Source organism: Stomoxys calcitrans, chromosome 5, assembly GCF_963082655.1.
Source record: "Stomoxys calcitrans chromosome 5, idStoCalc2.1, whole genome shotgun sequence".
In the NCBI taxonomy this organism is placed as follows: Eukaryota; Metazoa; Arthropoda; class Insecta; order Diptera; family Muscidae; genus Stomoxys; species Stomoxys calcitrans.
This window is the reverse complement of record NC_081556.1, coordinates 3,789,337-3,814,578: the sequence shown is the minus strand read 5'-3', so window position 1 is coordinate 3,814,578 and position 25,242 is coordinate 3,789,337. Positions and strand designations below refer to the sequence as shown.

Genomic DNA, 25,242 nt, shown 5'->3' with positions numbered 1-25,242 from the left:
CACGTTTTGCTATGACTTGTAACAACTTTGCTGAGAATGATAAAAAAAAAAAACCTTCTATAACCTGATGAAGTCGCCAATCTCCCGATTTGGCTTCTTCGGCTTCTTGAGGACGCAATTATTATCCGTCCAATGACTGTGAAAAATATGGTTCAAATCGATCCATGTATTTATAAAGCTGTCATTAAACCATCTACCGATTCGACTTCTTGACCCTCGCAATTCTGTCTCGATTTGAATAAGATTTTGCAAGTAATGTTTGAATGTGACTTGCAACAACCGTGCCGACTATGATCCATAATGTTCTGCACCCGTATATTGATCTGAGAGCCAACAAAATATGTAATCTTGATCACCTTAACATTATAAATCGATTAAAACACCTCAGTTCGTCTGTCTGTTTTTATTTTATTTTTTTATTTATCTACTTTTTATTTTATTTGATTTTATTTTATTTTATTATATTTAATTTTATTTTATTATATATTATTTTATTTTATTTTATTTTATTTTATTTTATTTTATTTTATTTTATTTTATTTTATTTTATTTTATTTTATTTTATTTTATTTTATTTTATTTTATTTTATTTTATTTTATTTTATTTTATTTTATTTTATTTTGTTTTATTTTATTTTATTTTATTTTGTTTTATTTTATTTTATTTTATTTTAATTTATTTTAATTTATTTTAATTTATTTTAATTTATTTTAATTTATTTTAATTTATTTTAATTTATTTTAATTTATTTTATTTTATTTTATTTTATTTTATTTTATTTTATTTTATTTTATTTTATTTTATTTTATTTTATTTTATTTTATTTTATTTTATTTTATTTTATTTTATTTTATTTTATTTTATTTTATTTTATTTTATTTTATTTTATTTTATTTTATTTTATTTTATTTTATTTTATTTTATTTTATTTTATTTTATTTTATTTTATTTTATTTTATTTTATTTTATTTTATTTTATTTTATTTTATTTTATTTTATTTTATTTTATTTTATTTTATTTTGTTTTATTTTATTTTATTTTATTTTATTTTATTTTAATTTTATTTATTTTGTTTATTTAAATTTAATTAATTTGACAAAATTAAAACGGCAATGTTGGTCTTGGACAACCCCACCCCTTTTTGCACATCTTCCAACTCTCACCTTCTCTGCGTACATTTGTCAGAGCTGTGATTCACAACATACAACAAGAAAAACAATAACAACAAAATGCTCTGGTTCTGGTATTCTCCTAGCTGCTGTGATTGTGTGTGAGAAAGCCTAATTACAGTTTGTCATGATAAGTGTAAATGAGTCGTTGTTGAGTTCCTCTACATTTTGGGGCCTACATCTATGGATGTGAGTGGATGTGTGTGCGTATGGAGGATTCTCCACATCGCTGGGCACATGAGTTTAGCATGCCAGCAGAGTGAAATGATGATAGGCCTATATATGGATATGAGCCAGTGTATGCGTGTGTTTAGGGTATTGTAAATTTGACAGGATTGTCATCATTTGAGTACAATGGCAGTTAGCAAAATGGCCATTTAATGGGTAAATTGTCAAAAACTATCAGTTTACCAGCACTCTAGGGGCCGAACAACAGCAAACTTCCATAAAATTCTGGTTGCTGCTTAGTGTGTTTGAGAAAAACAAATTAAAGTTTTGTTTTATAGCTTCAATTTTTATCTATAATTTTGATTATTTTTTGTTTGTTCATTCATAAATCGCAATCGTTTTATATTCATCGTTAATCATCTTGCCTGCTACTCTGCTGCGTGCCTCTTCAACATTTACATAAAGGGAGTGTGCTTTTTCATTTTGAATTTTTGCGCAAAAAATCCAAGTGTGGGGAATTGAAAAACTTTGCTGGATAATGAAAAAGATTAGTCATTTTGAGGTTTCACTTTGAGAAGGAGAAGGCGATGAAGACTTTTTGAAGTGTAATTTAACAAATTTTTGTTTAGGCATTTAAATTTAAACGACTTTTAGAAATATTTTCACACCATGTTGAGCTGTAGCAAAAACGAAAATGCCAAAAGCTCTTAAAAACGCTGAGTAAAAATTTTAATTGTATTTAAAAGCTATAAAAAACGAATTTTATTTAATGAATAATTACAAAGAGCAATTCTTGACTTAAAACCGGGAAAGAGTGTGAATATATCTGCTCTACAGAAAGGCTGCAAGTCTTGAAGAATTTTTGAACTACTGTATGAGTCTATCAAGCTATCCTAGGTATATTTCCTAGAAAGTTTTCCATGTGACCGACTACATCCCAAGGTACTTTCTTTCTACAATCTTGTGCTTATTCTTGCCTGATATGAAATTATATGAGCTTCTTCTCTGTTTTGTGCATATTTAGCGGTTTTTACTTCATTCCGTTTCCCCTTGATGATTGTCCTCAGATGTCAATCCTCTAAACTCCGTTTAGTCCCATTGAAATCCCATAATAACTACTATTTATCACTTGACATATATTTTGCAAATAAAAGCTCTAATGAAATGGGCTAGCAGTAAAATTATCTTCTGGCATGTGTGTCCATTTTAGAGGTAAAATCTCTACAATTACACAGAATTCACTTCGCTAATGAAATATGACACGAAACTAAATCGCAATGAAAAAAAAATCAAAAAAGACCCAAAGCAAGGGACAATAAATGGTGAAACCACCTCTCATAAATAACCTTATTTAATTTAATGTTAAGGACATTGAAATATTAGGCTTGGTTAACTTATAAATCTAAACAAAAGTAACAAACACACGCACGCACCAACACTCACATACACGCACCTACAAATGCGGCAGCAATCACATACAACAAATCTGCTTTTAAATACTGTAAACATTGCCAACCAGGGAGTGGCCGGTTGTTGGTCACTCAAAAATAAAAACTAAATGCTTCCCTCACAACAACGTGGAGAGCGTGTGCGAATAAGAACGAGTGAGAGAGACAGGGGTAAAGGAGTAGTGAACGAAGCAAATGAAATGTGGAAATGTGTGGCTTTACCTTGACAATTTGGACATGTCGAAAACAGATTTCGTGTTTTGTTCACTAACATGCAATACACACAAACTCTCTCACACACATACACTTTGACCCCCCACCCCACACACAAACAATGCTGTCAGATTTTTATAATGCCACACAAATTCCAAGCCCTAAATGGGCAATTTTCGCCTTGCAAACGCGAACGATTGATGTTGGCCACAATGAAGGATTCTCTTTTTGTGGTTAGAGAGTCTGATGGGTTTGCAAGTGGCAGGCAATGAGCCAAAGGGGATTAATAAAAACCATTAAACATTTGATTGTTCCCGCAATCAACTTTGCCTGCCACACTAATTGTCCAATTTTGCTTGTTAGGCACATTTTTCAAATTTATTTTGCCGCATTTATCATTTCATACTTGCCCCTCAAACCATCACCATCATCTTAGACTTAGCCTGTAAACCGGAACGTTTTTTTTGCCTCAGCCTTGCTTTTTTGTTGGCTTTGATTTGCATTTGATTATAGCCTCCCTGCCAGTTTGGAAGGATGGCTTTCGGTGTAATGTTGGTAGCACTTGCCAGGCTTAATTGAATGTTCCTTTTTAAGGCCAAATGAAGATACTGCCTGCAGCAATGATATTGCCCGTCTATGTTTTACTTAACTCGCTTCGGTTTGAGCTCTGCTAAAAAACGAAGAGAAAAAGAAATTGCTTCATTTGTTATTCATATTTTAGTTTTTTTTTTTTGCCTGCAATTATGCGACAAAAAATACACGAGTATGAGTGTGTAAGTGTATGCATATGAGTGAAGCCATTTCGATGATGGTGTTGTTAGGCACAGTGTTGCGAGTTAGCAAGTAAAAGTTCGGCCGGGACGAAGCTTGGCAACCACCGTGGTTTCCGCTAAAAATGTACACAAAAAAATTTGTTGCAGGGCCCAATTTTAACAAATTTCTGCCAAACGAGGCAAAAATTTAAGTTTCGAGAAATTGAACAAGCATAGTCGAGAGATCGGTGTATTTGGGAGCTATATCAGGTTAAAGACCGATTTGGACCGAACGGTCCAGTCCAGGCACAGTCCCCAATAACCGACATTGATAGTAAGAATCTATGTAAAATTTCAAGCGGCTACCTTTAAGCGTTCTACCGCTTTCGTGATTTCGACAGACGGACATGGATAGACCAAATTAATTGGCACAGTTGTTGGAAGTCATAACAGAACATTACGTGCAAAATGTCAGCCCAATCGGACGAAATTGCGGCTTGTAAGGGCTCAAGAAGTCAAATCGGCAGGTCGGTTTATATGGGAGTTATATCTATATCTAAACCGATATGGCCGATTTGCAATCCCCAACGACCTACATCAAGAGTAAGTGTTTGTGCAAAAATTTCAAGTGGCTAAATTTACGCTATCGTGATTTCGATAGACGGAAGGACATTGCTAGATCGATTCAGAACGTCGAGACGATCAAGAATATATATACTGTATGGGGTCTTAGAAGGGGGAAAAGACCCTCCCCTTACTCCAATTTTGCAAAACGACAGATCTCGGAGATGGGCTCGGCGATTTAAGCGACATTTTAGTTATCTGAATAGACTTCTATACGGATGGTTCCAAACTAAACAACCAGGTGGGCTTTGGGGTGTACTCTAAAGATCTAGAACTGGTCATATCGAAAAGGTTACCCGACTACTGCAGTGTGTATCAAGCGGAGATGCTGATGGAATGGCTATGATATAGAGTAATTTCTGAACACAAAAACCTCTCACGACTGCCTCAGATCTCTCTGCAAGATGGCTAAAACATTTCAAAATTCACTTGTTCTGGGTGCTGGGTCTTATATATATCCCAGGGAATTGTAAAGCGGATGAGCTTGAGAGACTAAGAACTATCCTAAACATTCCAGGGATACAGGAATCTGTGGGTATTCCTTAAGCAACATGTAAGCTATGTTCTCAAGACCAGGCCGACCGAAGGACAACGAATGATAGATGGTCACAAATAGTGGGCTGTGATCATTACAAAACTATGTGGCTTAATCTAGATTTGAAGAGGTCTATTGCTTTGCTGTCGCTGACAAGAGCAGACGTCTCAGTCATTCTGTCCGTCATGACAGGTCACTGTCTAATCGGAAAACATGCTGACAGACTGAAGGTTGCCGGTAACGACTTTTGCAGAAGCTATGGGGATATCGAAGAAGAAGAGACTACAGAACACCTTCTGTGTGTTTGTCCCACACTAGCAGTTAGAAGGAGTTCCACTTAAGGTTCTCATTTCTTTGAGAACCTGTCTAATTTAGCGAATGTGAACATTCATAAGTTGTTGGGCTTTTTAAAGCGATCTGGATGGTTCAACCGTAGGAACTAGAAGGCATCATCTTTCTTCTGTTCCTGTGGTATCACAATGAACGAAAACGTCTAAGTTAGTCTGATGGCTGATGGCTTACCTAACCTATAGTTATCTGAACACAAAAATTTGGTATCCAATCTTGGGTTGGCGTGACTAAGGGGACCGCCCTATCCTCAAAAACCGCCAAATGGATTTATAGACTAGTCATGACAATATGGGACTCAAATGATATGTATTTGAGAGTATAACACGAAACTGACATCCAAATATGGGACCATGTCCAAACCAGAAATATCGAGCTAATATTGTAAGATGGGGCTTAAATGAAAGTCTTTGAGAGTAGGCTAAAATCTTATATAAATCGGGACCAAGTGTCCAGGGAGTCGCCCCACCTACATAGCATCCCCAATTAGGACGTTAGGAGAGCCAAGTATTTGGGGGACATCCCATCCCATAAATTATGTTTGTTTGTTTATCGATTTGTTTGTTTGTTCCGTATAGACTCAGAAACGGCTGAACCGATTACCTTAAAATTCTCACAGATTGTGTAGGTTGATGTGGAAGAAAACATAGGCTATATAATTTTTTGATATCGGAAGGGGGACGGACCCTTTCCTTACCCCAAAAGTACTACCCAAAATAAAAGTGGACCGATCGGGACAATATGGGACTCATGAATGAAAGGTATTCAGGAGTAGAGTACGAATTTCATATTAAAAATTTAGTACAAGTAACTGGGGGGCATCGCCAACCCCAAAACACTCTAAAATGGGTTTATTGGACGAGCATGACAATATGGGACTCAAATGGAAGGTATTCGGGAGTAGATTACAAATATAGTCAGGATGGGTATCAAATAAAAGGTATTGGTGACTAGAAAACGAATATCGTATTAAATTTTGGGTTCAAGTACCCAGCGGACCGCCCAACCCCAAAACTCCTCTAAACAGATACATTCGACGTTCCTATCAATAAGGGACTCAAATGAAATGTATTCTGTAGTAGGTTAGAAATATGGCATAAAAAGTTAGGTCCAAGTAATGGGAGGTCGCCCCACCCAATTAGGCATATTAGCCGACCACGGTTTTATGGGATTCAAATGAAAGATATTTGGGAGTAGATTACGAATATGACATTAAAATTTGCGGTAAATTTTTAGGTGATGCTTTTTCTCCTAAAAATACATCGAATAGTTTAGATAACCCATTATGGCAATATTTGCAAATATCCAATTTTGGAGCCAAGTGTTTGGGGTGCGCCCTAAATCACCACCTAAACTGAACTTCATTTCCGTCTATGGCAATTTGGAGCTCAAATCAACGGTATTTAGGAGTAAAGAGCGAATTAGATATCTATTTTCGGGGCAAAGTGCCGGTGGCCTCCCCAGCCTCAAAATATCCTCCAAATTGTTCATATTTACCGACCATGGCAATATGGGCTCAAATTATAGGGATTCGGGAGTGGAGCACGAATTTGATTTTCATATTTGAGTCGACTATGGCAATATGGAACTCAAATGAAAGGTATTTGAGAGTAGAAAACAAATTTAATATCCAATTTTGGAGCCAAGTGTTTGGGGGTCACCCTTTAAACTGAACTTCATTTCCGTCTATGGCAATTTGGAGATCAAATCAACGGTATTTAGGATTAAAGAAAGAATTTGATATTTATTTTCAGGGCAAAGTGCCGGTGGCTTCCCCAGCCTCAAAATATCCTCCAAATGGTTCATATTTACCGACCATGGCAATATGAGCTCAAATTAAAGGGAATTGAGAGTGGAGCACGAATTTGATATTCATATTTGAGTCGAAATGTCTCCCCTAAAAAGCACTTTCCCTTACCCAAATTTTCAAAAATCCCCTTACCCTAATGTTCTCTCACAGTCACCAAAATCAAAACATGGTTTCAATTGTTGGGGTCGGGTGACTCGGAGGCCGTCCAAAACCCGCCAAATGGATATATAGACCGAGGGGGAGACGCCCCACTCGAAAATAACTCCCCATTATATAAAAGCTATTTGGGTTGGAAATTGATTGATTTTCGGGACAAAGACCCTGGGGTCCACCCCACTCTCAAGCACAACTTATTTACCGATCATGTCATTAAGGGGCTTTTATAAAATGTTTTTGAAAGTAGAGCATCTTTAATGGACAAGTGACCACCTCCGAAATAAACCAGAAATACTTACCAATACGATAACATAGGACGCAAAAGAAAGGCTTTTGGGAGTACAGTAAAAAATTTACCCAGGAGCCGAGCAGGGGCAAACTTCTCACATATCAATGAGTGCTTTCCGATCCAAGTTTAAACTCAATGATAAGGGACCTTTTTTATAGCCTAGTTCGAACGGCGTGCCGCAGTGCCACACCTCTATGGGGAAAATTTTTACATGACCATCCATGGCTTGGTACCTAGCAAATTTCGCCTGCATTAAGAGGGGATACCCACCGCTTTTAGTTTTTTTCGATGTTCTCGCCAGGATTCGAACGCAAGCATTCAGCGTCATAGGCGGTCAGGGCGAAATGTCACCACCCTAAAAAGACATAAGAGAGTTAAAGAAGGCACAGCGAATCGGCCCGTTTCGGCTAATTATGAATAAGACTAATTTAATTCATTGTTTTCCAACGCATCGGAAATTCGTTTCCTCAGGGGATGTTTTTTTTAGAATTTTGTTAGATCACTTTCTTTTACTTATATTTATAAAAATAAATTATCAGAAAATACGTAATCTTATATCTCAGAAGGGATTATCAAGTTATTGCAATCGATTTCCTTTCCTCTTTGTTTTTCTCTTCCTTCGAAACACTGTTTTTGCTATTTCCAATTCCATTTTGCTCTTGCCATCTGCCAGTTCTGCAAAGAGTCCTATATTTGTGCAATCATTTGCATTTTATTCAAAATGGGCAAATTCTGTTAATAAAGGAATGGAGTTTACCCTTGTTTAGGCATTATGTCGCCACCGCTTAATAGTTGGCATTGAGACGTTTTTTTCCATTTGGCAAATTTTGGTTATTAAATCTAACGAACTGTAAAGCAATGAAGAATAAAATGAATGAAAAAAAAAAACAAAAAACAGAAATTGTAGTCACAACAGAAATACTACTTAGTTTGACAAGCTAACCAGCTAAGTGGTGAGCTGGCTATATGGCTGCTTAGATAAGCTGCCGGCTTCCTAAGCAATGGCTTGCTAAGATATACAAATTATACAAATTGCTATGCAGGCTATTTTCTATACAAATAACCGCAGTACAATAAAACTGCAAAAATGGCAAATTGTCAGCCATATTGTAATAAAATATGTATTCTTTTTCTTCATTGGTTTGAAAAATATGCAATGAGAGAAAGAAACTTCAAAAGTAAATAAAAACGTTTTATACTTTCAGACAAACCTTTCAATGTTCCTCTATTAATAACATATCCATATCATTAGTTTGGTTATATGCAAAAATAAAATATTTTATATTACCCAAATGATAGGAGGAGTGCCTACAAAAAAAACGAACAAGCCTAAATTAGGTACTTAAATTTTGCACAAAGCCGAAGCTCAATAAGTTGTCCTTGGGCTTGGAATGTTACATATCATTCTCAAATAAAGCTCCATGCAAAGTGATACAATGTTTGTTATGTTGGTGAAATCAACAATGATGTTGCGATGCCATTTAGCTTTTGATGCCCCCTGCCCTCCATCCACTATATCTTTGCCTCTAAGCCATGGACCACATGTGTTGGCTGTATATAAAAATTGATGAGTTTTTTCGCAACAAAAAAAAGGAGAAATAAAAACACGGAATACATTAGCAGACACACGAGCACACAAGTACGACCGACATAAATCAATCAATCATTTTCGCTTTATCTCCTGTCACAAACAAAAACACATTCATACACACACATACAACATAGGTGTGTAGGTACGAAACCCCCACTTACGCCCACTTAAGCACAGACATACATAGAAATTTATGTGGACTTGTTGGGGCACAGGACTTAAAATTCACCATCCATAGGAAACTACAGCGTACGGCTTGTGTTCATATTAAGGGGCTTTTACAAATACGCAAACACGGGCATTCTGGCCCCCTTCGGTCTAGATTGAACCTTGCGAGTAGTATGAGTATAAGAGCATGTTCCAACTATTTACCCACTTAAGTGTCATACTCGCATCATTTACAATGGCTGACTTTTCAAATGTCAAGTTGTAAGGAACAACCAACAAACGAACGTACGGCTTGTGCACGTAACTTACAGAAGTCGTCTACACACAAATCGAAATAGTGAATACCTACCCGCCCTCCCACCACAAGACCTAATATCGTATTACTTCCTCTGCCCTCAACACTCGCCTCAAACCTTTTATTTTCCTTTGACATGCATTGCTAATTTTTATAACAAGTATTGACAAGCACAACATTCTAAGGAATACCTATGGGTATAGCCAACCATAGTACATATGTACACACTCTCACACTCCCGCTCTCATTCTAGCACTCTTTCATTTTTACATGTTAACTTGTATTGTCAACGAACAGTATGAATGGGATTTGTGGCAAGTGAGTGTTTGTTTTGGCCTAAGTGGGTATTGGCCGTTGAGTGTGTGTCTATGGGCCTCTAAATACAACATTTACATACAAATGAATGCGACAAATTATAATTGATATTTTTTAAATAGGTATGCTCGCACTCTCACACACACACACATAGACAAGCAACATTAATTGAGGAACTAACATAGTCATTGCATCGTGGCTGTTGGCTTTATTTGTGTGTATGTGTATGTGTGTGTATTTTTATGTGTCTGCCTGCCACTACTAATGATCGTATTATTCATTTTAGTGTTATTGTTATTTTCATGACTAATTATGGATTGCAGTTGGTAAACAATTAATTATTTTTGTTGTTTTAAAGCATCAAACCCGCCATATGTCTACTTTGTTTGTATGACTGTTGTGGGTGAGTGAGAGAGTATGACTTTGAAAGCGGTCATTTTAAAAGGTGCTAGGGTGGTCAATATAAACAAATACCTGAACAATATTGGGGTTAATGTAGAACTGTTTAGTAAATTCCTGAAAGCAAATAGAAAATTCCTAGAATAACAACATTTGTTTTCTCATATGTATTCTCATTATGGCCTAATGAATAAGAATTAAATTTGATTTCCACTGCAATGGTTTTTGTACAAATATTTACAAACAAGTAAAAAGGCATTATATTCGGCCGGGCCGAACTTTGGATCCCCACCACCTTGGGTATATATAAGCAACATTTCGTCAAAATCCGGTGAAAAATTCACGCTTCTGAACTATACCAGGATCTGGATAAAAACTCGCCACAAATCAATGCAAATTAGTCCATGAACATGTCATCAAGTAACAGGGGCAAACTTCTCACTTAGCAATAAGTACTGTCCGATTCAAGTTTAAGCTAAATGATAGGGGACCTCCTTTTTATAGTCGCAATGCGACACCTCTCTGTGCAGAAGTTTTTACATGACATAGTACCTCACAAATGTCGCCAGCTCACCACCGCTGAAAATTATTTTCTGATGTTCTCCCAGGATTCGAACCCAGGCATTCAGAGTCATAGGCGAACATGTTAACCTCTGCGCTACAAAACCACTGTCAAAATTTCAGCATAATCTGCTAATAATTGGGCGACCCGGTAGTCGAGTTGGTAGTGTATTTATATTACCAGTGCAGGGTCGTGGGTTCGATTCCCGCCAGAAGCCTTGGTCAATGCAAATTTGCCCATGAACATGTCATCAAGTAACAGGGGCAAACCTCTCACTTAACAATGAGTACTGTCCGATTCAAGTTTAAGCTAAACGATAGGTTGCCTCCTTTTTACAGTCGCAGTGCGAAACCTCTTTGGGGAGAAGTTTTTACATGACATAATACCTCACAAATGTCACCAGCTCACCATTGCTGAAAAATTTTTTCTGATGCTGTCGCCAGCAATCGAAGCCAGGCGTTCAGCGTCATATGCGGACATGTTAACATCTGCGCTACAAAACCACTGTCGAAAATTTAGCATAATCTGGTAATAATTAGGCGACCGATAGCCAAGTTGGTAGCGTACTTGGATTACCAGTGTTCGATTTCCGCCAGAAGCCTAGGTCTGCCGCTACTGTGGTATCACAATGGACTTAAAATTGTCTAAGTGAGTCTGTAAAGGACTGCCACTCTTACCTAACCTAACCTGGTAATAAAAGAATCTAATATGGGTTCAAGACCATAAGTCGGTAGATCGATACATATAGCAGCTATATTTAAAAATGATCTGACCAGCACCATATTCGGGGATAAAGTGTAGGGGTTTAACATAGCGCACTCTGTTTAATTTTGACAAAGTAGAGGAATAAATAAGCTACTTATGGAAGAATGAACTTCAGTCAGGAGATCGGTCTATACGGGGGCTATACCCAAATATATTCCTATCTAAACCATACTCGATACGGACGTCGAAGGCCCGAAGGGAATCGGGCAATTAATGTGGCTATTATTCACCTGAGACTTTAAATCGGAAGCTATTTTAAAAAATAGACTGACTTAAATCATATGGGTCAATAATGTCAAGGATCTTAGCATTATCATTGTGCCAAATTTTAACCCAAACGAGTAAAAAATGTAGCTTTTATGAACATAAGACCCTAATTCGGGTGACCGGTCCATATAGGGCCATTATTAAGATATTGATTGATATAAACCATATTCAGCACGGATATCGGGAATATTAACACAAGTCATTGTGTCAAATTTCAGGGTAATCAGGCAATAGATGTGGCTTTAATGGGCCTAGGACCTAAAATCGAGAGATCGGTCTATATGGAGAATGTATATAAAAAAACAGACTGATGTCGGGGATCTTAGCACAAATCATGGTGTCAAATTGTAGCCAAATCGGATTATAAAAACAGTTTTTATGAGCCTAAGACCCTAAATCGGGAGATCCTTTATATGGGGGCTATATCAAGATATAGTCCTTTATATAAATTTATTTTTATTTTTTTTTACATCCCATTGTGTCGCAACTTGTTGATAATCCATATTTTGCTATTAAATTTTGTATAAACACATTTTTTATTGTTTAGTATTTTCATTTTAACAAATACTTTAGTCATATCATCAAAATAGTATCTAATGTTCTTAAGCCTATAAAAACTTAAATTTATAAAGCTATGTTTAAAACCACTTACTTGTTGTTTGTTTTTCTTTTTGTTTTTGTCTAGTTCAAGGAAACTTGATTGAGGAAATCATTACTTATCTAGGTGATTTATCACATAAGCGTTTATATTTATTCATAACTAGATACTAGATATGCAAATAAGTTAATTTTTACTTAATAAAACTAAAAAAAGAAGTAAAACTCTGAAGATATTTTTAAGAAATTGGATGGTAGTTGCGATGACTGACTTAAACTGCTTTTACACACAATACACACAGAATAATAAAAAAAATATTTTCTTATAACTTAAAATAATTACAATTTTTAAAATTTTGATTAAGTTATTTTTTTTAATTGAAAATTGTCTTTATATCTTCTTTCTTTCTGCGTGTAAAATAGCAATTTAGGTAAGAGTTTATGGTTTAAGTTTATCTATTTGTATGGGTATGCAAGTAACATAAATGAGATGAAGGTGTGCTAGTGTTCTACGTGGCTTGACTATCATTGGGGATGCTGTAGTGAGTGTATGAGTGCGTGTGTGTGTGTGTGCATTTTTATGGTTGTTTCAGTGCATTTGCCTTGCAGCAGGAATTTTTCTCTCGTATAAATGTGATCACCTTGCTAGATTAGTTTTACTGCCACTTCCCGAGGTGCCACCAATCACAGGCTCACTTGGCCCTATCCCCGTTGCAGCCACATTCTTGCCCTTTGTCGTTTCTTTTGCGGAAGACAGTGTAGTCGTTGTTGTTGTTTTTGGTGCCTTTGTCGTTGTTAGTATGGGTGCTGAAATTGTCACTACGACATCTATCAAAGTGTCATTTTGTTGGACACTTTGTGTTGTCACATTGTTGTTTGGCTGTTTTTGTTGCTGTTTCTGTTGTTGCTGCTGCTGCAATTGCCATTGCAAAGGTAGCAATGTAAGAGAAGCTGCCTTCCTATAGGCGGATGGCCCTCCCAGAGTATTGCGGCCATAGGGCGGTTCCCCATTTGTGTCCAGGAAAAATTTGCCACGTAATCTAACACGCAAACGAAGAAATCTAGATTATGTATACGTAGTAATATTTGATGTATAATATAAGGAAAATATATAACTCACAGAAGATTTGACATAAATACTAAACAGGCAAAATAAAACACAAGTGCTGACATATTGGGGCTGTCATGTCAGTTCACCATTTTTTTTTTTTTTTTTGTATAAGACAATTAGAGCAAAAATGGGAATAGGCAAGTACAGGAAATTGTGTGTAAACTGATTTGAATTAATACAAAAAATTAAAAGTTTTCCAGATTTCTTAGAATTCACCAAAAACCCACATACAAGGGAAGATTTTGCAAATGTTTAGTTTAATTTCTTATTTATATCTACTACAATAAGGTTCAGACGTTCAAGGTGAGTTCAGGAAAATAATCCATTATTTTTTAGCGAATGAAGATATCATTACGAGGAGAAAAACTTTAAGACCCAACATTGTGCAATGGGTGTTAAACTACCCTATCCCAAGGGAAAGTGTAGTAAAACTACCCTATCTCAAGATAAAGTAAATTAAAATTACCCTATCTCAAAGGAAAAGGTAGTTAACCAAGGGAGCCATAGGAAAGGCTCCCTTAGGAAAGGCTATCCTATCCTAAGGAAAGGGTAACTAAATATCCTATCCAAAGGGAAAAGCCACTTTACCATCCTTATACCAAGGAAATAAGTAGTAAAACTACCTTATCTCAAGAGAATAGTTAGTAACAGTACCCTCCCCCAAAAGAATAGGTAGTAAAACTACCCTCTCCCTAGGCAAAGATAGTAAAACTATCCTATCCCAAGGGAAATGTTAGTAAAATAACCATATCATATGGCAAAGGGTAGTAAAAATACCCTATCCCAAGGCAAAGGGTAGTAAGACTACCCTACCCGAAGAGAAAGGGTAGTAAAACCAACCTAACCCAAGGCAAAGGGTAGTAAAACTACCCTATCTGAAGGGAAAGTGTACTAAAACCACCCTTTCCTAAGGAAATGGGTACTAAAACTACCCCATCCCAAGGAAAAGGGTACTAAAATTACCCTATCCCAAGGGGAAGGTTAGTAAAACAACCCTTTTCCAAAGGAAAGTAGCCTATCGCAAAGAAAAGGGTGATAAAACTACCCTTATCCAAAGGAAGGGGTACTAAAACTACCCTTTCCCAAAGGAAATTGTACTAAAACTACCCTATACCAAAGCAAAGGGTGCTAATACTACCCTATTCCAAAGGAAGGGGTACTAAAACTACCCTTTCCCAAAGGAAAGTGTACTAAAACTACCCTATCCCAAAGCAAAGGGTACAAAAACTACCCTATCCCAAAGGAAAGGGTACTAAAACTACCCTATCCCAAGGGAAAGGGTACTAAAACCACCCTAACCCAAGCGAAAGGGTACTAAAACTACCCTAACCCAAGGGAAAGGGTACTAAAACTACCCTATCCCAAGGGAAAAGATACTAAAACTGTCCTATCCCAAGGAAAAGGGTACTAAAACTACCCTATCCTAAGGTAAAGGGTACCAAAACTACCATATCCCAAACGGAATAGGTACGAAAACTTCCCAATCCCAAGGGAAAAGGTAATAAAAATTCCCCTTTCCCAAGGGAAAAGGTACTAAAATTAACACTATCTCACGGGAGAGGGTACTTAATCTACCCTATCCCAAGGGAATAGGTACTAAAACTGCCCTATCCCAAGGGAAAGGATACTAAAACTACCCTATCCCAAAAGAAACTACCCTATCCCAAGGAGAGGATACTTAAACCACCCTATCCCAAGGGGAACTACACTAAAACTTCCCTTTCCTTTGGTTTGAACCCAGTCGTTCGACGCCATAGGCGGACATGCTAACCTCTGCGCCACGGTGGCCTCCATAGACCGATTCCAATTTCCTCAAAATTAAAAAAAAAACTCCAATCTTTCGTGAAGAGTTAAATTCAAGGTCTTTTAATTCCTGTTAACCATCTCCCACAATTTTAGTAACGATTTTCCTTACCTTCTCTTTACTCCCTATCTTAGCTCTAGGTTGTTAAAGTTTCTTTTCATTTATTCTTCTTCCATGAAGGTCAACATTATATTTTCTCCCTTAATAAAATATATAGTTTGCCATATCCATTATTGCTCTATGTTTACACACATACACTTGGGCCGTTTTTCTTATACTTCATTTCCCTATTCCCTACACAACTCACCTCTTGTCGGCTCCATAACCCATAAATGCCTTGCCATTGCCCCCATCACGGCAAGTGCCAAACAATTTCGATGGCTCACATCTGTTGGCTGGAAATGCCATAGGGTAATGGACAGATTCAATAAAATATTCCCAGGCACGTTGGTGACTGCAGCCTACTGCAAACGCAAGCAGAAAATAAACAAACCAGGACATGAACAGAACAAATATTTTATCAAATTTTTTTCCAAGACCATCTCGCCTTTGCCATTGCCATGCCAGCGAAAGAGATGGCATGGGACTGGTCTAGGCTTGTGGTGTTATACTCACTCAAAATGCCTAACCAACGATTATTGGCAATTTCCTGGCGTGCACAGCCTGGCTGCAGAGCATGACCACCATTGGGATAGAAATCCACATGACCCATAGCTTCGGGATTTCCCAGTATGCCACCATCCGTGTGGATAATATCAACAAATTGGGCATCCGAGGGACTCAAACGGCGATTTACACTGCCATCCTCAAAAAGTGGTAAAGCGGGATCAAGACCTAAACCAAAATTAAAACAAAAAAAAAAATATTAGGAAAAAAAACCTCTTGAAACTCAAGCTTACCTGTTATGCGTGGCAATAATATGGACCACTCCTGCAGCTGTTTGCCTATAAAGCCTGAGACCTCAGCACCCAAGCTAAAGCCAATCAAATGCATATTTTTCGCTGCAAATCCCTTTTGCACCAGGAAACGTATAAACCTGGCCATATAGCGAGCAGCAACTGGTAAATTCTCCACAGCATTGGCATACCAGGGCACTGCAGTCATTGCACTCCAATCGATGAGTATGACATTGTAATTTCCGGTTTTCAAAAAAGCTACCAAAATTAAAAAAGCACACACACACCAGCACACACATGTTTTGCACATATGAGAATCGTAAGTGAGTTATTAAAACTTATATGAGTTATGGGGGACAATTTGTCTTACCATCTTTGATCTCTTGACTGCTTTGCCTTTCGCCTGTGGCCGACTCGGAGAAACCATGCAAGTATATGACCAAAGGATAATTGAAATTGAAATTGCTTTTACGCAATCGTTTGTCATCGCTCAAATAGAGATTCTGTGCCTTAAATGGATTTTTCCTGTAATACAAGACATATGGTGTACTCATGATTAATGATAGAAACCAGTTGGCTTCATTGGGGTGGGAAGGGACTTAAGAGCTTTTGATAGTGACTGTTATGAAAAGGGCTCGCAAGGCTCTCTGAGGGATTTTCTTTCATTTAATTAAATATTTTGTTATAAATGATAACAACAAAGACAACAATTTTATCTGATTTAAAAAAAATTAATTTGTTCCAAGCCAAGTTATGGTTGACAAGGAGCTGATGTGACATGGGAAATTATAAATTGTGTCATATTTTTGATCAAAAAATAGCTCGATTTGAAAAGGAAAATTATTTTTTTTAAATAATTTTGCCACATAATTTTCGCTATCTATAATTAATTAATTAATGATAATTATCCCTATCTATATCTTCTTTTTCATGGCAATATAAAAATGCTGGCCTCATTTTCAGTTTCAATTTTGTTAGTCTTAATCCAATCAAACACAAGAGCCCATCAAACTTTTCAATTGTTTGACCCAATTATGCTTCACTTAAATGGCAACACTATAAGCAATTGCGTAATCTGGCAACATAATCACTTTAAATCCAAGGTGTATTTGAATCTCTTTCTCCATTACATGAACCTACCTGGTGTAGAGCATAAACTTAATGTCATCTCTTTCTTTGATTTCACAACAATTCGAACAAAAGCCTCTCGGGGTGGGACTATAGAAGATGGGAGAACCAGCTGCAAGAAAAACAACAACAAAAACAAAATCACAAAAAGGAAATCAACAAAAATAACAATAATTATTAACAGATAAATGTGCAGTTAATGAGCTGGCTTTAAGTGCTCGCTTTACTCTTCCTCTTCAGTCGAGACTTATTTTTTTGGCAGCTGTCTTGAAAAGTGTTTAAAACACCCTGAACTTGAACGTTGGAAAACTAGTTTGCCAGAACAATAAATGCTTAAATCCAAGATGAAATAAAATTAACATTCAACACTCAGTAGCCAAGCAGCCGGCGCTGAGTCATTATTGTCTGCCTCTGGTCATATGTTTTGGGGGCTTGAGAGATTCTCACTCACATACATGTGTATACACTATATGCTGAGCAGAAAATAAAATTAATTATTTTATCATTTTTTTTTTTTGCTTTTTTTATTGCTGTGGTATTCACACTTTGTAAAAAACGTGATAATTTAGCATTTGTTTCTTGGCTTTTGTGGTCCCAGCCAATCCAATGAGCCAACGACCAAGCAAATAAAAAATGCCTGCGAGCGACAATTATTTGTTTTGTTTTTATCTTCAGTTTCGCTGCAATGTGCGCGCTTATGATTCCCCACACCCCGTCGCTTTTAACAAACCACTGAGTTTGGTGCATTTAACATGAAGACGAAATCCATGCAGTTTGAGCAATGGCAAGATAGGGAGATAGAGAGATTGCAGATTGTCATATGCAAATACGACTACTTGATTGGATTGCTCGTGTTCGTGGCTGTGCTCTGCTTGAAGATGTAGCCAAGCAAGCAATTTATAACTGACCTTGTCAATGACGATGACCATATTGAAGACGTCATTATTATCATCATCATCATAATCAGCAACGCCATAATCATTAACGCTATAGGGAACAGTGTTGCCACTTTATACTACGAAACGGCAATTCGAGGGATAATAAAAGTCAAAATAAATTAATAAAAGGAAATAAGAAAAAATTAAAAAGAAATTTAAAGTAATAAAATAAAATGAAATAAAATAAAGTAAAATAAAATAAAATAAAATAAAATAAAATAAAATAAAATAAAATAAAATAAAATAAAATAAAATAAAATAAAATAAAATAAAATAAAATAAAATAAAATAAAATAAAATAAAATAAAATAAAATAAAATAAAAAAAATAAAATAAAATAAAATAAAATAAGATAAAATAAAATAAAAATAAAATAAAGTAAAATAAATAAAAATAAAATAAAATGAAATAGAAAAACAAAGTAATATAAAATATAAATAAAGAAAAGAATAAAAACTAGTAAAAGATTGCTAAGTTCGGCCGGGCCGAATCTTTTACTCCCTCTCCTATGGATTGCATTTGCCAAGCTCTTTGAAAGAATTTTTCAAATATATGTGAGCTATTTGAAGTTGCTGACCGCTATGGACTTTACTTGTTATGCCTATGAGAAGTCATTGAAAAATATCACCTCCAAAATTTCAGTCAAATCGAGTCATAATTGCGCCTTACAGAGGCTCAGAAAGTCAAATTGGGTGATCGGTTTATATGGCAGCTATTACAGGTTATCAACCGATTTAGACCATATTTAGCACGATTGTTGAAAGTCATACTGAAACACAACGTGCAAAATTTCCGCTAAATCGGATAAGAATTGCGCCATCTAGAAGGTCCAGAAGTTTAGTCGGGAGATCGGTTCATATGACAGCTATATCTGGTTATGAACTGATTTGAACCATACTCAGCACAATTGTTATAAGTCACAACAAAACACTTCATGCACAATTTCAGCCAAATAGGATGAGAATTGCGCTCTCTAATGGCTCAAGTCAATATCCAAGATCTGTTTATATGGCAGCTATGCCAGGTTATATACCGATTTCAACTATACTTAGCACAGTTGTTGGAAGTCATAATAAAACACCTCATGCAAAATTTCAGCCAGATTGAATAACAATTGCGCCATTTAGTGGCTCAAGAAATCAAGATCCAAGATCGGTTTATATAACAGCGGACAGCGGATGGATGGACGGATAGGCGAACATATGGACAGACGGATGGACGGACGGCCGGACGGACGAATGGACGATTGGACGGACGGATGGACATGGCTAGATCGACTTAAAATGTCATGTCGATCAAGAATATATATGCTTAATGGGGTCTTAGATACATATTTCAAGGTGTTACAAATGGAATGATGAAAATAGTATACCCCCATCCTATGGTGAAAAGTATGAAAATAAAAACATTTTTCTGAGAAAAAAATCTCTGCTTGTGGCAACACTGTATTCCGTTCATAGTCTTCATTAAAGCATTTTTTTCGTTTTTTTTTTCTTTGAACTCGCAGATAATATGCACAAACATCTGTACATTCACATCTACACGGTATCTGGTCTACTACAACTAGCCATCGGTCATTTGTCTTGGCATTATCTAAATGCTACAAAAACATTTTGAATCTGTATCATGGTATTTTTTTTTATTCTCTTGTTTTTGTCTGCTTGCATGCGTGTGCGCATATGTATTTGTGAGTTTATGAGTTTGTGGTGTTTTGTTTACATTTACCAGCCAAAACTAAATATGCGGAAATGTTTTTGAATTTTATATGAAGTTTATATATATTCGCCGGTTAATGTGTATTAAATTAGCAACTTTTATTTTTAGCTGATAGCGAGGATAACGATGCATAACTTCCATTGAATGCTTACTATCTGATGACATAAATAGCCAAACGAATTAAAATATGTAATTTTATAGGTCAAATGATGAAAATTATAAAACAAAAGCAACAAAAAAATGTATTTCCATGCTGCTGTACGACCCCTATGGAATGACACCAATGAACCTATTTACATTATCGCATGAAAACGAAATATAGGCTAAAAGTTCGTTAAACTTTTAGGCATGTACATTAAGGCTGGAAAGTGTTGAAAATGCCTATCGAATTTAGAATTTGAGCATGAATATATTGCTGCTAGTAAGCCAGGAAATGTTATTATTTAGGCCATAGTTGGTAAGGTTATGGATTTTAACTGCAGATAAGATGCTTTTAATTGCTGCATCACATCTGGTATTAAAGAATAATTTATTTTACACACTAGATGCAAGAAATTATAATCTTTGGGGAGAAAATTTCAAAATTGAATATACAAAGTGGGGATTCGCAAATGTTGTCTATATTATTGATTATGCACTACGATCCAGGAAAGTAGTTACCAAAAACTTTATTGTTATAACGCTTTTATTAGTTTAAAATATGGGAGATTAAAAGATATTTTTAAGTGTTAACAAACATAATTATTGCCATAGAAGCAATTTTTAAAGATAGAATGCTGGTATGTGATTTATCGCCTATATGTATGTTTTATCCCTTATCAAAGGGCTTAAGAACTGTCCCAATAATAATAAGAATAAAACATCCCATGAATATTCCAGTGGATACTTCTCTGTTATCAATGAGTGCGGACCGAATAAAGGTTTTAGCTCAATGGTAAACTGTGGGCGACAGCACTTCATAGAATATATGAGGTGGAGTAATTTTCTTTCTTGCTACGCTGCCAAAGGAAAATACTCTTAAGAGCATAGTTTCAATTTAGAAGACATATTTATACGATGGGGGTATACTAATCCAGTCATTCCGTTTTTAGCACATCGAAATAGTTATCTAGGATTCCACTCGACATTCTGAGTCGAACTAAATCGGCTAAGAACGTAATATAGTTCCCATATAAACCCATCTCCCGATTTGATTTCTTGAGCCCTCACAAGCAGCGATTTTTATCCGATTTGGCTGAAATTTTGCATAAAGTGTTCTGTTGTGACTTCCAACAACTGTGTCAAGTACGGTCCAAATCGGTCTATAACCTGATATAGCTCCCATATCAACCGATCTCCCGGTTTGACTTCTTGAGCCCTTGGAAGCGTCAATTTTCATCCGATTTGGCTAAAATTTTTAACAAATGTTCCGTTGTGACTGTGTCAAGTTCGGTTTAAATCGTTCAAGAACCTGATATAGCTCCCATATAAACCCATCTCCCGATTTGATTTCTTGAGCCCTTACAAGCAGCGATTTTTATCCGATTTGGCTAAAATTTTGCATATAGTGTTCTGTTATGACTCTCAAAAGCTGTCGGTCTATAACTAGATAAAGCTACCATATTGTAGCAGAATCCATGGTGGTGGGTTCCCAAGATTCGGCCCGGCCGAAGCATGATTTGTTCTCATACATAAATGGTATAAAAATTATAACAAAAATTAAATTTTTGGAAAAAAAATATGTAGCATTAATTTGTTGAAAAACCTTCGTAAGAAAACATCAATTAGTTAGAATCCTGAAATAATTTTTTTTTTAATCTTCTTATTTGAAGGGGCTTTAAAAATATTAGTAAAAAATTCAAAGCAATTTTCATTTTCGATTTTTGCATTTTTGTCTACTGAAGCAACACTGTGAGGTGGGCCGCATAGCGACATTATGATGGCAAGATACCTTACAAATATAGCCAGCTTTAGTAAGGGAATAAGCATTGCTTACAATTTTCTGATGTTAACGCCGAGGTTTGATCCTAGGTTTTCGGTGTCACAGATGGACGTGGTAACCTCTGTGCCACAGTGACCTCCAAACATATTTACCATGTTATAATTTCAAACAAATATGTTATACCCACCACCATAGGATAGGGGGTATATTCATTTAATCATTCCGTTTGTAACACATCGAAATATCTATTTCCGTCCCTACATTACATTAAGGCAAAATTCTCACATATTACAGAGTGCTGTCCAATTGAAGTTTAAGCTCAATGTTAAGTATTCGAATGGAGTGCCACAATGCTGAAATTTTGCACGTGGTGTTCTTTTAGCACGGTTTTACATGTTTTTGACTATTTTTAACCAAATTCGTTTAACATGTATATAGGCAATTCAGAGCCCTTCCAATTTTTCATAGAAATTATAAAATTTCAAAAAAAAGTGTTCTAAATCTTGACAATATTCTCTTTGAAATAGCTGGAGTATATGTACAAAAATACCATCACAATTTTTCATAGTTAACGATGTCCTTGCAAGGAATTGTTTTTGAAAATTATTATGACACCCTCTTTCTAAACTTCTTTGCAGAACTAATCAACTTTTTTAAGTTATTTCACAATAATTATACATTTTTTTATTTAACACACTTTTAACTTCAAACTCACTCACTTTTTAAAAATAATTTCACAATTAAAAACAGATATTAGTTTATCTTATTTTTTTCCACAAGTCCTTGAATATGTTTCCCAAGTTTTTTGATTAAACACTTAAGATTTTTAAACCATTTTACCAATTAATAAGGTGAATATGCTGCATAACGCTGAAGTTGCAGGTAGAGCCATGTTTTCTAAGAAACAGTCCTTTTAAAACAAATATTTAAACACAAAATTATATAAAACCAAAGGTTTGTAAAATAATTCACATAATTTTTTTTAAGATCTTTTTTGTTTATATTTTTTTTCAAATTTTTATTATTTAGGAACTTTAAAATTTTTTTTGCCTTATTTAAACACTTTGCTCATAAGCTTTTCTTTCTTATTTTTTAAATCTACAATTTCTGTTTAACGTTCAAAAAAAAAAAATTCTTAAGCGTAAAATATTCTTCTTAACAACCTATTCAATACGCGTTTCAAATCAAACTGATTGCTATAAAAACTTGCGAAATGACAAAACAAAACAAATAACAAGCTGGCTTACCACCAGCACGTTGTTGTTTAACGAATCTCAATAAAAATATAAAAAAATACAACAAAATACTATAAAACAACAAACACACAGCAATAAGTTCTGCCACAATCATCTCAACTCAGGCACTCACTTATAGACTCGTATTGGCAATGTAGAATGTTTAACTTGGCCCCATAGCCAAAAATTGAAAAAAAAAAAATTTATACGAAAAAAAATAAAACTAGCATAGGAAGCAAACATTTTTGTAGTGAAACAGAAGATGAAGAAGAGGAGCAGCTACTAGTATAAGCCATAACGAAAATGAAAAGAATTATTTAAACAAGTGTATGGACATTTAAAAGAATTCACTAAAACAATGTACAAACTAAAGTAAAGCAAACAGAGTCAATATTTGTTGAGCTAATGTGCGAAGTTTGAAATTCAAGCAGATGGCAAACAAAAGACTTAAGACACGAACTTCAATTCACTAGAGCTAATTATGCGTAACGGACCAACGAGCCAATACAATGAATGAAGAATGAATGAAAAACCATCAAGAAAACAAAAACAACAATCAAGAACACATGATAGTACATCTCACTTTACAAGAACAAATATTTTAATTGTTTAATTAAAAAACAATGGCAGGGTGTTGCCAATTTGTTCTGCTACACCAAGCGGATGACAAAACAATACAACAATGCTACTAGCCATTACAAATTACTACTGCTAAATAGGAAGCAACACTCCTTAGATTGGGAAAGTTTGACAAAACACACATTTTTTTTTTTTTGTTTCAAATTTAACGGTGTAAAATCACACCCATTTTCGTTTCAGTTTTTTATTACAGTCCACTGAAAAGGCTTTATATTTAAGAAGAAGAAACAAAAAACATCTCCTTATTATTATATTATGTTCACGTAGCTTTTGAAAGACACAAAAATTATATGTAAATATTCATGCGAAAAATATTCACTATAAAAAGTTTCCTATTATCTAGTTGGCGCGTGCTTTGGTTTTTCGTGAAACATGTCCAATTTTTAGCCCCCCTCCAAAACGTTTATGTCTCTCGGGCGATGAGTGGAGAATAAAATTGTTCACAATTAGTTTCGGCTAGTTTTAAGTCACGTAGTTCCGTGTGAGGTCTGAACGCATAAGTACTTTTTAAAAATCAATACATGTCTGCAAATTTGTAAACAAAGCAAATAAATTTTTATGATTTCTACTTTTTTTCCCGCAAGCTTGTCATAGGAAATGTTCACATCTACAATGTTTTTTTTTTTTGCTCTATTAGTTATTTTGAATTATTGATGGCCAAAATGTTGACATCTCTAAATAATAGTTTTTTAAAAAATCATTGATGATCCAGTTCTCTAAATCTAATTCTGACATAGATTTAATTCACACACCTAAAACCAGGGACGTGGTCAGCGGTAGAATTTTATTTATTCGTATATTTTTTATTTTTCATATTTTTGTTTATAAGTTGCCAACAAATCAACAACAAAGATTAGAGACAATGATACCATAGTTTTTTAAAAAAGAAAATAACGGATAAGAGAAATTAAACTTTTATTTCCGGTATTCTCAGAAGTAATGAAAAAAATAAAAATTTTAAAAAATTTAAATATTATTTAAATTTTATTATTAAAAAAATTTAATCAAAAAAAAATGAAAGCTAAATTTTTTTTTTCAACTATAACAAATCCAAATTCTTTGAAATAAAAACATAAATTTAAAAAAATTTATAACCTTTGACATTTAAAAGTATTTTTTTAAATTCTACATACGCATATAATGAAATATATTGTTTTTATACCCACCACCATAGCATGGAGGTATATTTTCTAGTCATTCCGTTTGTAACACCTCGAAATATTGATCTAGGACCCCATAGATTCTGAGTCAATCTAGCTACACCCGTCCGTCCGTCTGTCGAAATCAATTTTCATCCGATTTGGCTGAAACTTGGCACATAGCATTCTGTTATGACTTCCAACAACTGCGCAAAGTACGGTTCGAATCTGTCTATAACTCC

At 35.2% G+C, this 25,242-nt stretch overlaps 2 protein-coding genes and 1 long non-coding RNA gene across 5 annotated transcripts in view; 1 reads left to right on the top strand and 2 right to left on the bottom strand.

Moving 5' to 3' along the window:
• Window positions 1-25,242, top strand: part of LOC106082275 (integrator complex subunit 6 homolog) — a 120,761-nt gene that overhangs the window by 81,465 nt on the left and 14,054 nt on the right. The window lies entirely within an intron of this gene.
• On the bottom strand, window positions 8,018-8,379 carry LOC131997806 (uncharacterized). The gene is made up of 2 exons (XR_009398431.1): window positions 8,272-8,379; window positions 8,018-8,201 (listed from the first exon to the last, which is right to left on the bottom strand). It is a non-coding gene; the product is annotated as an uncharacterized LOC131997806 (long non-coding RNA).
• Window positions 12,784-23,164, bottom strand: LOC106082276 (phospholipase A1). 3 transcript variants are annotated; one of them, XM_013244671.2, is made up of 7 exons: window positions 23,151-23,164; window positions 17,425-17,524; window positions 16,655-16,809; window positions 16,288-16,542; window positions 16,004-16,222; window positions 15,696-15,852; window positions 12,784-13,513 (listed from the first exon to the last, which is right to left on the bottom strand). In XM_013244671.2, exons 2-7 carry the CDS (start codon window positions 17,436-17,438, stop codon window positions 13,111-13,113), a joined length of 1,203 nt encoding a protein of 400 aa, XP_013100125.2. In that variant the 5' UTR covers window positions 17,439-17,524; window positions 23,151-23,164; the 3' UTR covers window positions 12,784-13,110. The 3 variants fall into 3 exon arrangements, with proteins under 3 accessions (XP_013100125.2, XP_013100121.2, XP_013100122.2); XM_013244667.2 differs by lacking the exon at window positions 23,151-23,164 and adding an exon at window positions 22,828-22,972; XM_013244668.2 differs by lacking the exon at window positions 23,151-23,164 and adding an exon at window positions 22,828-22,972 and having other exon boundaries at window positions 15,696-15,849.